Source organism: Fukomys damarensis, unplaced genomic scaffold (assembly GCF_012274545.1).
Source record: "Fukomys damarensis isolate Sample0158 unplaced genomic scaffold, DMR_v1.0_HiC HiC_scaffold_4, whole genome shotgun sequence".
Lineage (NCBI taxonomy): Eukaryota > Metazoa > Chordata > Mammalia > Rodentia > Bathyergidae > Fukomys > Fukomys damarensis.
In genome coordinates, this window is record NW_022900916.1 from 62,917,103 (window position 1) to 62,932,783 (window position 15,681).

The 15,681-nt window shown below is 36.2% G+C and overlaps 1 protein-coding gene across 2 annotated transcripts; it reads left to right on the plus strand.

The window, feature by feature from the left end:
• The first annotated feature begins 3,342 nt into the window (after positions 1–3,342).
• Mterf1 (mitochondrial transcription termination factor 1) lies at positions 3,343–9,944 on the plus strand. 2 transcript variants are annotated; one of them, XM_010603493.3, is made up of 2 exons: positions 3,343–3,417; positions 7,631–9,944. In XM_010603493.3, the coding sequence occupies exon 2, from the start codon at positions 7,662–7,664 to the stop codon at positions 8,805–8,807; it is 1,146 nt and encodes a 381-aa protein (XP_010601795.1). In that variant the 5' UTR covers positions 3,343–3,417; positions 7,631–7,661; the 3' UTR covers positions 8,808–9,944. The 2 variants fall into 2 exon arrangements, with proteins under 2 accessions (XP_010601795.1, XP_033614409.1); XM_033758518.1 differs by lacking the exon at positions 3,343–3,417 and adding an exon at positions 6,120–6,203.
• The last annotated feature ends 5,737 nt before the right edge of the window (positions 9,945–15,681 follow it).

The following is a 15,681-nucleotide window of genomic DNA, read 5'->3' on the forward strand; positions in this document are numbered from 1 at the left end:
AATTAAATATAAATATTATTGACACTAATAGTTAAAATCATAATGTAAATTATAAGTAAGTTTGTAAATACCCAAGCCGGTGGCTCTGCATGAGAGGTAAATGCCTATGTAAGGCTTACTGCTGAATGACCAATGGGAGCACAGACACAGCCCATTAATAACGAATGGACGTGGTTGTGTCTAATATGAATCTCATAATTTAATACAAGACTTGCTGTAACAGACATACTTAATACACTTGTGTGAAATCAACAACCGTTTTCTGAATTTTGGTGCCGGCAATTTTTCGTTACTTTTGTGTGGACCATTGTTCTTTACTGCCATGCTTGCCTCATAAATCTTCACTTAGCACTTGATTTGATGTGAACTTTGTGAAGCTCAGACTGCAAGAGATCATGACGTGGGTGAACAATTCATGGGATAAAATCACTGGGTTGCCAATGCACCACGAGCAGGCAACATGGACAAGAAGCGCTCATTTAAGGAGAACCCTGTCGCTGCACAGGAGAAATTGGGCCAATGGTTCCACAGGAAATGGAGTTGGAAGAAAACTGGGCCAGAATTCAGGGCCTGGAGAATTGTGCCGATGTTCTAGAAGAAGATGACATGACTGTATTGGAATAAATGTAATTTTTGTACATGAATAAATGTAGATTGTTGTACACGAGAAAACACAACTCCTGAAAATAAGCCCTACTGTGTCTTTTGAAGCAAGAATTAATATAGGTCTGGTCTGATTTTCAGGGCAACATGGTAGAATGGCAGTAACGGTCACAAACTCTCGAGTCTGACTTCTTTGATGCCAGGGCTAGGTCCACTACCTATGTGAATGTAGGCATAACTTAGTCCTTACTTCAGGTTCCTCATCTGTAAAATGGAGATAATATTACATCTTAGAACTAAGTGAGTTACTATAGGCAAAGTGATTAGAAGAGTACCTTCATTTTCAAATATTATTCATATTTTTCTCTATGTCCTTTCTCTTAAAATTTCTATTATTTGGGGGTGCTTTAAATATTACTATATTTAAACAAACTAAGTTCCAGTTTTATGTGACTAATTCATTACACTTTAATGCAGGTATTGGCAGACCAGGTCCAGGGACCAGGCATCCCTATAGCTAAGAATGGCTTTTACATTTTTAAAAGGTTGTTTTTAAAAAATGTAAAGTCATACACAATGTAAGTCCACAAATCCTGAAATATTACTATTTGGCCCTTTGTAGGAAAAGTTTGGCGCAGTTGGTGTAATAGTTTCCTCTTTTGAATACATTTGCGATTTAAAATGACCATGGTATAAGTGACAAAGAATAAACCTTTAAGGTGGAATTTCCAAACTTATTTTAATAGGAAGGGAGGAGGTAGTTTTGCACAAGGAAGATTTTATTTCGCTTTTTGCTTCTCTAGTGAGATAAATTTTCCACCAATGATTAAGAATCACTTAGTGGTATTTGATTATCAGTATGGTACTGTAGGGTCCAACAATCCTAAGGCAATTAAACTCATGGGGGTGAATGTGATCTCAAATTATTATAGATGGCTAAGTTACACAGAAATTAGTTTGTAGTCAGAAAGGGATTGGGCTTTCGAGGAAATCAGCACAAAAGATGAGGACACCAAAATGTGGGTGGAGGCAAATATGAAGAGACTCAGGACTCAAGATGGAGATGCAAGAGCCAAGCCTTCAAGCCTCCTTAGCGATAAACAGCAACCTCAGACTATTCTGTACTTAGCACTACCTGGCCCAGCGAGCCTGGGTAGGCGTGCAGGGTAGGTGAGCAGAACATTTGGACCCATTTCCCCTCCCTTTCCAGGAGCACTCTACCTTTGTTCTTTCCATATACCTTTTCTATGTGATTCATTTCACTGCTGGATGAATATTCCCTAAGTGTAGTTTGATACACATCGTACTCATGTTGTGATTTGGCTGTACAAATTACCCTTTGTGATAGCCAGCCTGACTTCAACTTGTGCCTCATTGCCATTTTGTACCTGTGCTTGAATAATGCACTTGCACTTGAACAAAGCACCCAAACCCCCCACATCCTGCTTGGCAATAAACTTGCTGCAGTTGTAGGATGTTTTGTAACTCACCCAGTGTGTGTGTGTGCAATTTGCTTATGCCCCCCACTAACCTGGCATGGTTCTGCTTCTATAAGATTCCAGTTGCTCTCCCCTGAACCCTCCCCAACTGAAAGCATGATTTAAAAGGAGAAATCAAACTGCTTCCCATTGCTGAGGAAACTTCTGAGCTCTAGCTCTCTTTAGCCGCCAGCTATAATAAAGCACTCTGTGCTTGACTCTGGCACAGAGTGTGGTGCATCTCTGTTGTCCGAATTGTCCAACACTTTGACAAAACCCTCAGTGGCCTCCTACTCAGGACCCATCTAAGAAGTCCAGGTCCTCTCTTCCTTTTCTTCCCTCCTCCTTCTTCCTCTTCCTCATCCTTGTCTTCCCAATAAAAACTATCTCAATCTCCTCCTTTGGTTCGCGACTTCATCATTTGATGCTGTGAGGCCACGAACTTGGAACACCTGACATCTAAATGTCCCTCCATCATCATGCTACTAGCTAATCTAATCACACTTTTCTTTTTGTTTCTTTATCTTTTACTCCTTGCCTTTGGCCTTCTTTCCAAGCCTCCAAACTCCAATATTTCAACCACAATTTCTTTTCCTTTAATACATCCATTTATTGGATCAGCTATGGGGAAGGGAGATGGGAGAAGTATGAAGTGGAGAGGAGCAAAGGTTCATTTTACTGCTGGAAGTAAAGTCCAGGAGGGTGGTGGCTCTGCCTTGTTTTCTATTACCCTATATGTATTCCTAAATTCAAAAACAGGACTTAGAAGGTGTAGGCAATCAGTATTCATTGAATGAATTTAAAAAATACAGGGAAGGTAATATAGGTTCTACTATAAAACATCATAAATTACAAGGAACTAGTCTTTGCCCTTATTATAATTATAATAATTCCCAATTTATTAGATGTTGGGATCATTAGTTATTTAAATTCCCAAAGGTTAATCTTTGTCCTTACAAACCACAAAACACAAAGTTAATTTAAAACAGTGACAACAGCAAATCACTAGGCATAATCTGAGCGGAAGAGCGAGGATAAAACCGAATTAGTTTATTAGTAGACGCTGGCCACTTGCCAGGGTAAATGGGGAAACGTGATCTCCAAAGAAAGCCCTTCAAAACCCACCTCACTTTTCATGTCCCTTGGCTCACAGCGGTCTCTTGCCGCCCCCTGCTGGCCTTCTAGGTTCTGGCGACAGACAACAGAGGCAGGGCAATCCGCGTCGCCGAGTCGATGACATCACCTACGCGCGCCACCGGAGGCCGGAAGTCTTCACTTCCACTACTCCGTCCCACTTAGGATACCAGGAGCGGAAGTTGGAGGCATCTCCTGGAGTGTAAGTGCAGTGAATAGTTCAGGGTGAAATTGGGGGCTTGCTCTCTGTGCTGTTTTTAATTTCTTTTTTCAAAGCCGGCGTGGCTGTTTCAGATATACACATAGCCTCTTTCAGAATTGCGGTTTGAGGAAAAAGAGGGAGGAAAGAGCCTATGATATGGAATTACTGTTGCTTTGATTTTGTACAGATCTACCTGATTCAAATCTTCCACGTCTCAACTAGCTAAAATAAGCTAGTAAGGTAGCTCGGGATTATTTCAGATTTTAGGAGTAATGTCTATCTCTTAAGTTGTGGAAGCTTAAGTAAGACAGTGTATACGAATCACTTAGCTCTCATATTCATGATTCTGCTACCTTGTCTCATCATAGGAGACGTTTACTTGCCATTTTCTTCCCAGTACGACTGAGAAATGTTCAGTTTGCAAGGGGCATTGCATCTCATGGAAATATTACGCAGTTTTATCTGGAATCGACCCTTTATTCCCTATTACGGATTCCTGATATTTTAGAAATACGTTTTTCGCTGGAATGCGAAATCCTCTTTTCTTAAGACAAATAAGGTGAGAAATGCATTGCTGTAAAGATCCTCATACTTATTTAGCTCGCTATGTTGAAAGACTACCGGCTGGATTGTGCTACCCGAGGACCAGTGATTAGCCATTCCATTAAATAAAATTATTTAACAAGAAATTTGTGGAGCAGAGGAAAACATAAATCTTCTTTTATTTCTTAGATTTAACAAGTTATAAGTACAGAGATTTTCCGTGTGTTTGTTAAATTTGAATATTAACCCTTAAGATAATGACTTTAGCATATAGTGTTATCGTGGGCATACTTTTTATAACAAGTGTTTATTTGATTGTTTATTTCTTTGGAATAATTTCCAGTAATTGGAAAGACTGAGTTAAAGGATATGGATATTTTAAATTGTGACACAGGTGCCAAATTTCCTTTCACTAACATTATTCAAGAAATTTCTCATATGTTCACCAACCGTCAATATTGTTAATTACTGATTTTATATTTAGCTGAGAATGCTCTGCCATTGGGGGGTTTTTCATTTTAGTTATTGTCAAGATCAGATTTTAGTTTCCAGTTCTAAGTATTTCACTTCTTTTCTTCTCTATAAATAATACTTACTTTAGATTCTTTAGGTATAAATTTTATAAAAGAAATGATTCATTTCACTAAGTATTTTAAGTTAAAGATATGAGGGAAGGTTGTATTTATGTGGGACCTTGTACCATGATGGCATCAGAAAGATGGATTCTTCTGAAGAAAAGGAAAGCTTAAGCAAAGACTATTTGAGTGGGCAAGAATGTTCAGCATCAGAAGTTTGAGAGCTCATGCTGCTAGGGAGTAAGGATGATCAAAGAAAAAAGACAGCTGGGAAAATGGTTAGAAGTAAGTGATGAGGGTTTTGAAGGTCAATATGAACATTCTGTTTTCTGGAAGAGAGCTTCAGAAGACATTACTCAGTAAATGAAGGATATAATCACGTCTTTGTTTTATAAGTACCAGGATGGTGGCAGTTTTCTGGTGTTAAAAAGGCAAGGTAGGCAGCTGGTATAGACTGGATAAGAGGATGTGAAGAGTCATAAGAATTTGAGATTAACAGGGGCCAGGGATTAGCTCAGTGATTCTGCTGCTTGCCTCGCAAGCTCAAGGTCCTGAGTTTGATCCCTGGTACAAAAAAACAAAAACAAAAACAAACCAAAACTACATGATCTAATAAATGAGGGCTTGAGAAAGAAGGCAAAACTCAGGTTTTTTTTTTTTTAATTATGACTGATTTTTAGGATAGTGACATTAATCAGAGGAAGGCTAGTTAGGGCATTGTGAAAGATGCGCAGGTTATGTTTTTGGCATGTTAATTTATGTGGAAGATACTTGTGTAAGTTACAAAGACATAAAATCTACTTGTGATAGATTCAGGAGAAACCTTTACAGATTTATTACTCTTGTTAAGAATCTTGGCATATGTTTTCACTTATTTTTTTATTTACCATTAGTACGCTGTTGTATGCTCTGTGATTTGTTCAGCTAATAATCTCAAGATAGTACATTGTCTAGAGTAGTAGTACTTCAAACTTGTATAGACTTATCAAACATGTTCATAAATGTACATCCAAAATATGTGTATTTAGTGATTGATTATATACATGTCTTATGGCATGACTATGTTTTGTACATTACAAAAAATGTCAAGAGTGGAATCTTTCAAAGGCCAAGACAAGAATGGAGTTTTACTATTTTTTTTCCCCTACATCCTATTAGATCATCTTGCACACCTCTTCAGAGAACACTGGTTGGATCCTTAGCTGACATAAAGATCTATCCCACTGTCCAGTAGAGGTCAGGCTTGAGCCTGACAAAGAACATGTGCGATACAAAGTAGAACCTTCCTTGTTCAGTTAGAGATGGATCTTATTTTTAATTCTAAATTCATGCAATTTTGGAAGAGTAAGTAGTGATAATATGTGATACTGTAGAAAAGTGAATACTAGGAAGCTCAGTAGAATATGGATCAATCTAAAGTGTGCTTTTGTTTTTGTTTTTAGTGTTAGTTTTTTTGAGTGCTTTGCATTTGAGTTGAATGTTGCTGGAGTTTGAAAAACTTTTTCCAATTCTTTGAAACTGTAGTCTCTGTGAACCACAAGAATGTTTCCACATGTGGGCACAATCTAAGTTTTTGTTAAAATTGTGGCACTTGAAAAGACAGATGCAAAAGAGGCTTTCTTTGAAATTGATCTTGGAAGCAGTATCTTCAGCCCTAAAATGTTAGTGGTGAGTTTGAACCATCTATCTCTATTTTATATTTTGTGCTTAATTAAGAGAGAGGGCTAAAGGATATATTTCCCCTAAGTAAGAGCATGTTTTAAGCAATTAGAAATTAAGAAGCGAGTTTGTTACAGTTATGTATTCTAAAAAGAAAGAATTTAAAAAATTTATATTATTCAGATTTAGCTTAGGAACAAATTATCTAATAGGTGGAATAATGGACACTTTTCATTGCTTTTCTAATAAACTAATAGCTAATTTCAGTAGTGACGTGCGATTATAATCATATAAGTTCATATGTTTTTATGCCTCACTTCTAAATGATCAGGAAAAGTAGTTATTAAAGTTTTAGTTACTGCCAGAAGCTGGAATTTGTGTCATGCAGCAGGTGCAGAGAGCATTGACTTAGTCTTGTGTACTAGGGTGATGGGTAGAGAAGAATGGTAAAAGTAAACATTTTATGTTCATGTAACTCTGGGGCTAGTGTCATTTACCTGTAGTCCCAGAAGGCTGAGGCAGCAGTATCCCTTGTGCACAGGAGTTTGAGCCAACCTGGGTAGCACAGGTCCTGTCGTTGTGTGGATTCAATATCCCAACTGCGTCTTTTTCCTCCCCTCCCCTCCTGTCTTCTCCTCTCTTCTCCCTTCCCCTCTCTTCCGCTCTTTTCCTCCTCCTCCCAGCTCACCCTTCTCCCATTCTCTCCCTCGTGCTGGGATCTCACATGCTATTCATGCACTCTACCGCTGAGCCACACTCCCAGGCCCCCAAGCAGATCATTTTGAAGATGGAAATATGTTCAGAATTTTTGCATTACCATTGAGGAGACAGTAAGATACATTGAGTGATATGACTGTTGGAATCAGGAGCTATTGACAGAGGCCCATGTATGATAAGAAGGCTGTAATGCTAGGATGGATTTAAAGGGTACCATAAATCTAGAAAAAGATATTTAAGGTGGAAATTATAGCCTGAGGTTTTGTTTTCAATGCTAGATTTATTAGAGTTTGAAAACGAAAGGCTGGAGGCAAAGAAGCTTGCAATATACAGGCAGGGCAAAGTCCAATACCTGAGAAGTTGGAGACAAGGCAGAAACGAAGATGTGACTCACTGAGAATAAGCTGAAGGTTTGGAAGCCAGGAAGAAATAGCAGAATTGGAGAGGGCCAACTGATTTTGGGTGGCCAAGACAGGCAAAGTCAAATAAAAAGAAAGAAAAGCCTGAATAATTCTGAACAGTAGTGATGCTATCCTGTTTTGTTATGTTAAAAGTGGAAGCAGCCCTGGGTCTGCATGTAACCAACAGAAACAGTGAGCTTCTGTTGAGAAATAGTTATTTTCTTGTAGAAAGGACTGGGCTACTTATAGAATCAGAATGTGATCTTTTAATTATTTAACACAGGCACTTATACATAATATATGTGTTGTTTTATACAGCATTCCGAAAGATTTGGGCTACCTGAGCATTATGGCATCAAGAAACCTCTGGCATATGAGAAGTAACTTTCTTTTGGGTTCAAGATGTTGGATAACCCAATATTCAACAGAAATCTTCAAATCCATTTCATTTAGGCTTTTTGGTATGAAATGTGATAATGCAGACCGTGAGCCTTTGGAAAAGGAAGACGTGCTGAACAACTTAGTTGCTATGGGAGTTGATATTGACATGGCTAAGAAACGACAGCCTGGAGTTTTTAATAGGACAATTACTAATGAGCAAGACCTGCAGATGTTCCTTCTTTCCAAAGGAGCTAGTAAAGAAGTGATTGCTAATATCATATCAAGATATCCACGAGCTATAACACGTACTACTGAAAGTCTTTCAAAACGGTGGGATCTGTGGAGAAAGATAATGGCATCAGATCTTGAAATTGTAAATATTTTGGAACGTTCTCCTGAATCCTTTTTTCGGTCCAAGAACAATGAAGAGTTAGAGAAAAATATAAATTTCCTGTATTCGGTTGGATTGACCGGTAAATGCCTTAGTCGACTATTGACCAATGCCCCTCGTACTTTCTCCAATAGTCTTAGTTTGAATAAACAGATGATTAAATTTTTGCATGAAGTCTGTTTGTCCTTGGGTTATAGTGACCCTACAGATTTTGTCAGAAAGATAATTTTCAAAAATCCTTTCCTCTTAATTCAGAGCACCAAGCGGGTGAAAGCTAATATTGAATTTTTACAATCAACTTTCACCTTGAACAACAAGGAACTGCTGGTTCTGATATGTGGTTCAGGAGCTGGACTCCTAGGCCTTTCCAATGACTATGTCAAAAGAAACTACGAAAATATCAAAGAAAAGCTGTTTTCCTTTGGATGTACTGAAGAAGAGGTTCAGAAGTTTGTCTTAAGCTATCCAGTCGCGATCTTCTTGGCAGAGAAAAAGTTTAATGATAAAATAAACTACCTTATAGAAGAAAAAATTAGTATTTCACAAATAATTGAAAATCCTCGGGTTCTAGATTCAAGCATAAATACTTTAAAAAATCGAATCAAAGAATTAGTACCTGCTGGCTATAACTTGAATACATCAAAAATCACTGTTCTATCTTGGAGTCAAAAAAGATATAAAGCTAAACTGCAAAAAACTAAGAAAACAGCACCTGGAGCATAATTCTTAAAATTTAGTAACGTTTATTTTTGACTTTGGAGTGTCAAAGGAGAACTGTGATTTCTTAACCACAGATACATATGTAAATAATCCTTTAAAAATTTTGGCTTAAAGGTTTGCAAAAACTCTTAGTTGGTATGTTCTGATGTACTTCTCCCAGCTACTACTTCTCTAGTTTGAATTAATGCAACATCCCATTGTATGTAGGCTGTGACTGCTGTACAGTATGGTAGTTCCTGAGTGCTATACAGAACAGTGTGGAGAAAGATAGTACAAAATAAGCACTTGTAGTTCCTGTTTAGATTTAAAAATTAACAGATTTGGGATGGACATTTATAGCTTAGGAGGACAGCATTTGCCTAGCACGTGCAAGGCCCTAACTTTGGTCCCTAGCACAGCAAAAATAAAAATAGACAAAAAACAAATTGACAGACTCATGTAGGCAATTAGTTCTGTTTCCTCTCATTGGTTTGAATGACAAGTCATTTTATTATTCCAACTTATAGAATTAGGTTATCCTGAAAATAAAATGCCAGTAAAAAGAGTAAAAAAATCCAACAAAAAGGATTTTTTTTCATTCCAAGTTCCACGTTCTCCATTTAAACCATTAATATGACATTACTGTCCCCCTCAAAAGTAATAGTCCCTATAGTCTACTGCAGGTGTGTTCATATTTCTTTGAAGACAAGGCACCTGTGGTGGGTATAAGAATAATGGTCACCTAAAGAAGTTAATGTCCTAGTTTCTAGAAGCTGTGACTATGTCATGTTACATTGCATTGGATTTTACAGAAGTGATTAAGTTAAAATGTGGTTAAGGCCCTTGAGATGGGAAAATTATCCTAAATTATTTGAGTGGGCCCAATATCAGGATTCTTAAAAATGAAGAGGGAGGTGCTGGGGATTTAGCTCAGTGGCACTGCACCTACCCAGCAAGCACAAGGTCCCAAGTTTGATCCCTGGTGGGGTGGGGGGAGGCAAGAAGGGAGGCTGTAGAGATGTAATATAAGAATGACTTGGCCACTTTTGCTATCTATGAAGGACAGAGGTGCCATGAAGCAAAGAATGTGGGTGGGTGGCCTAGGAACAGATTCCTTTTTTAATTTGTTTTTTTGAGACAGGGTCTCACTATGTAGTCGAGACTGACCTGGAACTCACTATGTAGCCCAGGCTGTTCTCGAACTCATGGCGATCCTCCTGCCTCAGCCTCCTGAGTGCTGGGATTACAGGTGTGCACCACCACGCCTGGCTCAGTATCAAAAACTTTTGATCTATATAACTGTGAGAATAAATTTATGTTGTCTTAAACCACTGATTTGTGATAACTTGTAACGGCAGTAAATAGATTGATATAGCAACTGAATAGATGAGTCCTTGCATTTCAGGTGAAGAAATCACAAAATATGGTCCTTATCACATCATTTCTCTATTTCCGTATTTCTGTATTCAGTTTCTTGGTGAATAATTACATTTAAAAATTATCTACTCTTCTGGAATTGCTAACAAGTTAATATTTTTGAAGTCCTCTAAATATGAATAAAAGCTTAAGTGAAGATCCAGGGATTTAGCTTAGGGATTTTGCACCTGCCTTGGAAGCACAAGGTCCTAAGTCGATCCCTGGTACTGGAAAAAAAACCAAGCAAACAAAAAAACAAAACTAAGTGTAAATACTATTGCTTTATTTTAGCCAAAAGGCTGAGAAGTGATACTGAGTGTCACAAATAACATTAATTAAAGAAATTTTTTGCCTATTGGATGTAACTTAAAATACTGGTAATTTCCATTTTATTGGCATTCCATCTAATAAAAATAAAAAGTGAGAAATTGTAGAGACATTGACTTGAATGAAAAGATCACAGCTATTCATAATCAATTTGTACCACTGATAGAAACAGAATGCCTGTTTTTCCAAGGCCATGTATATATGTTCAGTGATACTCATAATTGTTTCCAGTGAACTATTTGATGACAAGCATGGTATACTTTAGAAAACATGGACTTTACAGAAATATTTCTAGAGTGCTATAGCAGGGCACCATTTTAAATTATATTTTGTGTAAATATATTTAAATTCATTGAATTGTTTTCAATGGTAGCTTAAGAAAAATTATAGGAATGTTTTTAAAAACAGCTTTATGGATACATAGTTCACATACCATACAGGGCACTCAAGATATTTAATTAAATATTTAAAAAAATATGGGTGTGCAACCATTGCCACAACCTAGTTTTAGAATATGTTTGTGCCCCTAAAGTAAATCCTATACCCATTAGCATCCAATTCCCATTATTCCCTTCTATCCCTGCAACCCTAAGCAAAAACTAATCTTTCTGTCTCTAAATTTTATTCTGGGTATTTCTTAGAAATGAAATTATACAATATGTGGTTTTATGACTGACCTCTCTCATTTAGCATAATGTTTTCAAAGTTTATCCATGTAGCACATACCACTCTTCCTTTTTATTATTAAATAATATTCCATTGTATGGCTGCAGTAGGGTTATTGGAAATATATTTTATTGTTTTGTCTTGAAACTATTAATTCCTTAAGTCTTCTGAATTATATGGGAGTATTTTCCAAGATACTGCTTTGAAATCTAACAAGTTATGGAACTTGGGAGGGCTGGGCAGAGGAGACAAAGTGTATTTATTTTATTTATTTATTTTTTTGGTACCGGGTATCAAACTCGGGTCCTTGCACTTGCAAGGCAGGCGGCGGAGACAAAGTTTATTGGCATCAGCAGATCATGAGAATTACACCTGGATTGATATAAATTGTTATAGCAATAATAGTTGCCTGTGCCCAAGGAGAACGCAGAACAAAAGTACAATATAGCATTTGATCATTGAGCAATAGATGGGCAGATCTAACTTTATGGGAGAAATGAATAGATAATGCTTGTCAGGCAACATGAAGTACCTTCAAGTTTGAATCTAATGGAGTCAATTTTTAAAAAATTGAATTAAAAAATTTAAAACTTTGTTATAAGTGAAAGAATGATCCATATTTTCAATGGGAATAAGGAAAATCCTAAAACAAAACAAAACAAAAAAACCCTGATAATCTTTCAGACAACATTTTGATAACTTATTATTTTTCTATGCAATAAATATCCATTCAGGAATATAATATGAGTAAGTAGATACATATATAAGTTGAGGTCAAACTAAAATTTATAAATTGCTTTTCTTAACAGATTCTGAATATATTACATATTTTTCAATATTATGAATCAGTTATCCACCAAGTACATGCTTTTTAATGGTTGAATGAAATTGTTTTGTTTGGATAAGCCATAATTTCTCTAATCAATCTCCCATCATTGGGGAGAGCAAGCAGATTTTAGTAATATGCTGAAAATTCCACCAGCAGTATTTCAGTATTCCACAGTGTGTACATACTAGCCCATTGATAGGCTGTATAAATTTAAAAAGTTTGCTATAGAAAAATGTAAATAATAAGTATTGCATTTTGCTCTTTTTTAAATGTCAGAAGGATCTGGAAACTAATTTTTTAAAGAAATGGGAACCATTTGTAAATTCTAAATTATTAGCATAAATTTGAGGACTTTAAAATAACTACAGAAATTGGGACAGTATCAGAGTAGAAAGAAATGAGTTCATTAGGCAGTAGGAACAAAAATGATGTATAAACAAAAAAGGGTTTATTGGGTTACTTAACTTGTCATTTCACTTCTTAAATAATTTGTACTGTTGGGGTGTACACATAGTATGTGACTTTTGTATAAAATACCTGACTATTGTCTCCTTTGTGAGACTGTAAGTCCCACACTTCATACCCATCTGTATAATCTAGTAGAAATCTACGGGAGAATCTGCTGATGGCAGAACCCTATCCATAAGCTTTGATAATAGTCTATTGTTACACAGTCTAGGCAAAACTTGGTGCTGTGTGGGATGTGATTACCGTATTATTAGATTTGGGAAAGAGAAGCCCTTTTCAGGGACAAGGCCCTGGGTCTTATTGGTTATCAGAAGATGTAAGAGTCAGGTGTAAACAGGCCAATATGTCCCTGGACTGTGGGTGTTCCCATTCACTGGTCAGTTTATGTCCTGTTGCCTCGGGAACCTGGTTTAGGATTGAGCTGTGATAGAATCAGTTTTTTTGCTTCGTTTTTTTTGTACCTGGGATCAAACTTAGCACCTTGTGCTTGTGAGGCAGGCGTGGTACCACTGAGCTAAATCCTCAGCCCATAGAATCAGTTTTGAGCAGTTGGGGAAGGCACTTCCCAGCTGACCATAATAACAAGGTAAATGTCAAAATGAGGTCACCTGTATCTTATTTTTACCTTGCTGTTATTCTCAAATGATGCTCTTGCCTCTACTTTCACAGAGATTAGGGAAATAAAAGGGGAAAAAACCAATGCATGTAATTTCTTTGAGGGGGCATGATTTAAACCATATTCTTGGCAGGAACTTTGAACCTTTTGATTAATTTTTGAGGGAATTTGTTGTAAAAATAGACATACTGGAGCAGTCTTATTCTGGCTCAGTTTCACTATTCAACAGATAAGTGTTTGGAATTTGTTTTTCACTAATAACTTTTCTAAAGATTAATGGGTTCATATGCATGAATTGCTTTGTGTTGATTATGAAAAAATTTAATACAGTGTTATGTTCTTCCATCTCCATTTTGAATATTTAGTCCCACCTTTATCAGTTATCAAAATACTTTCAATTTAGGCCCACTATGATTGTTTTTCTTTTTATAATAGAAAAGAATTTATTTTTTGATAACACAATCATTGTAGAAGCCTTTGAACAATACAAAGAACCAAAATTCTTAGCTAACTAACCTATTTATCATGAAGTTGAGAAAATATCTTCTTAGTTTACAAAGAGCTTTGTTTAAATCAGAGATGAATAATTGTTTTTTGAGAAAATTCTTTAAAAATCTTCTCTTTTAATCTTTAATATTGTGGCATAGGTGGATTAACTCACAACTTTTTTTTTTTTTGAGCTGACATGAAGCCTATGCTGTATTTAACTTACTGATATTTTACTTAGGCTTTTTCATTAGTACTCAGGGGAACTGGTAGCAACCTACCTCACGTTATGAGTTTTTGGTGGTAGGTTCTTTGTATTTTAAAGGTAGGGAGGTTGCTACCTTGCCTGCTTTTTGGCTTAGGGTTCTGCTAGCCTCATAAATTCAGAAGCAGGCTGGGACTTAGTTCAGTGGTGCCACCGCCTGCTTTGCAAGCACAAGGTTCCAAGTTCAATACCTGGTCAAAAAAAAAGAAGAAAGGAAATTCAGAAGCTTACTGTTTTTCTTTTATGCTTTGTAACTGTTTGAAAATTCTGAATTATCCATTTCTTAAAGTTTGACATAACTCACCAGTAAAATAATTTGAGCCTGCTATTTTATTCAGGGTAGATCCTTGACAACAATAGAAAGTTGTGAAGTTTATATAAAAGTGTTTGACCTACACCTTTTCAATAAATATCAGTATAAAGTAAAGCTCTCTCTTATTTAAGGCATTTTGATATATGCAACAGTATGGGCAAATCCCAAACTATTGTGCTGTATGAAAGAAGCCAGATAAAGAGTACAACCTATATAATTCAACTTATATGAGATTCTAAAAAATACCAATTTATTGACAGGAAGCAAATTATAGGTTAGTGAGATTTTGGTGGTTGGATGGAGAAGGGTATGATGGAGGAACTACAAAGGAGCATGAGCAAATGTTTGAGGGTGTATATATCCATCATGATTGTTGATGGTTTTGTGATGTGCATATATGGCAAAATGTATAAAATTATGTTGTAAATATGTGCAGTTCAATATACTTCAGTTATACCTCAGTAAAGTACGACAGTTTGTCCATTCAACACCGATGCCATCTTTGCCTGATAATAAATTCCCATATCTGTTTCTAGATTCTTTACTACTCTCTTAAACAAATGTTTTAGACTTTATTTTTATACCCATATCAAGAATTAAACAGTGTTCTCTTCAGTAACAGAATTGGGAGACCTGAGAAGATATCTGGACAAAATATTGACATATTCATCCTCAGAATAAACTCCAAATGTAAAAAATTTTGACGTGAATTTTGGAGGGATACAACATTTACATGATAGCAATATATATGCTAGCAATGAATAACTTACTATCCCTTTTATGAACTTAGCTGTACAGATTATATTTTTCAAGATACTGCTGTATTTTACCTGGTAACCATTTGCCTGGTAGTAGATATTATATTGATGTATAGTTTTCTTTTGTTTGATGTATGTTGGATTTTGGTATCACTAGTGGCTTTAGTATCATGGTTGTTTTGTCTATTTATTTTTCATGTATAAATATTTCAATTATATCTTTATGAGTAATTAAAATTCATAATATACAGAACTGTAATACCTTAAATAATATTTTAGATGCCTTAATGGTTTTACCCATGAAACTACCTGGATTTGGTGATTTTTGATAGCAGATCTCTAATAATATTTTTTCAATGTTAATCTGTCTATTTAGACTTCCTGACTTTCTGGAGTCAACTTTGATACTGCTATGTTTTTTTTTTTAATTTTAAATTCAATTTATTGGTACATTCTAGGTAGACAGTACAGTTACATTCATTACTGAGATCTTGTACTTTTACATGCCAGGTCTTGGTTCTCAGTTTTTCCCCTTGTCCCCACCCTTCCTTCACCCTCCCAGCCCCTCCCCACCTTCAAACACTTTAATTCCATTTTTACATTTTCTCATATTTTTTTCCTTTTCCCTTATTCCCCTTTCCCTATCCTTCTCACTGTCCCTACACCTTTGGTCCTTTTCTTCCTATTTCATATTGCTAATTGCCCTGTTAGGATCTTGAGTACTATTTTAGCTTTTCACACCAGAGAAACTATT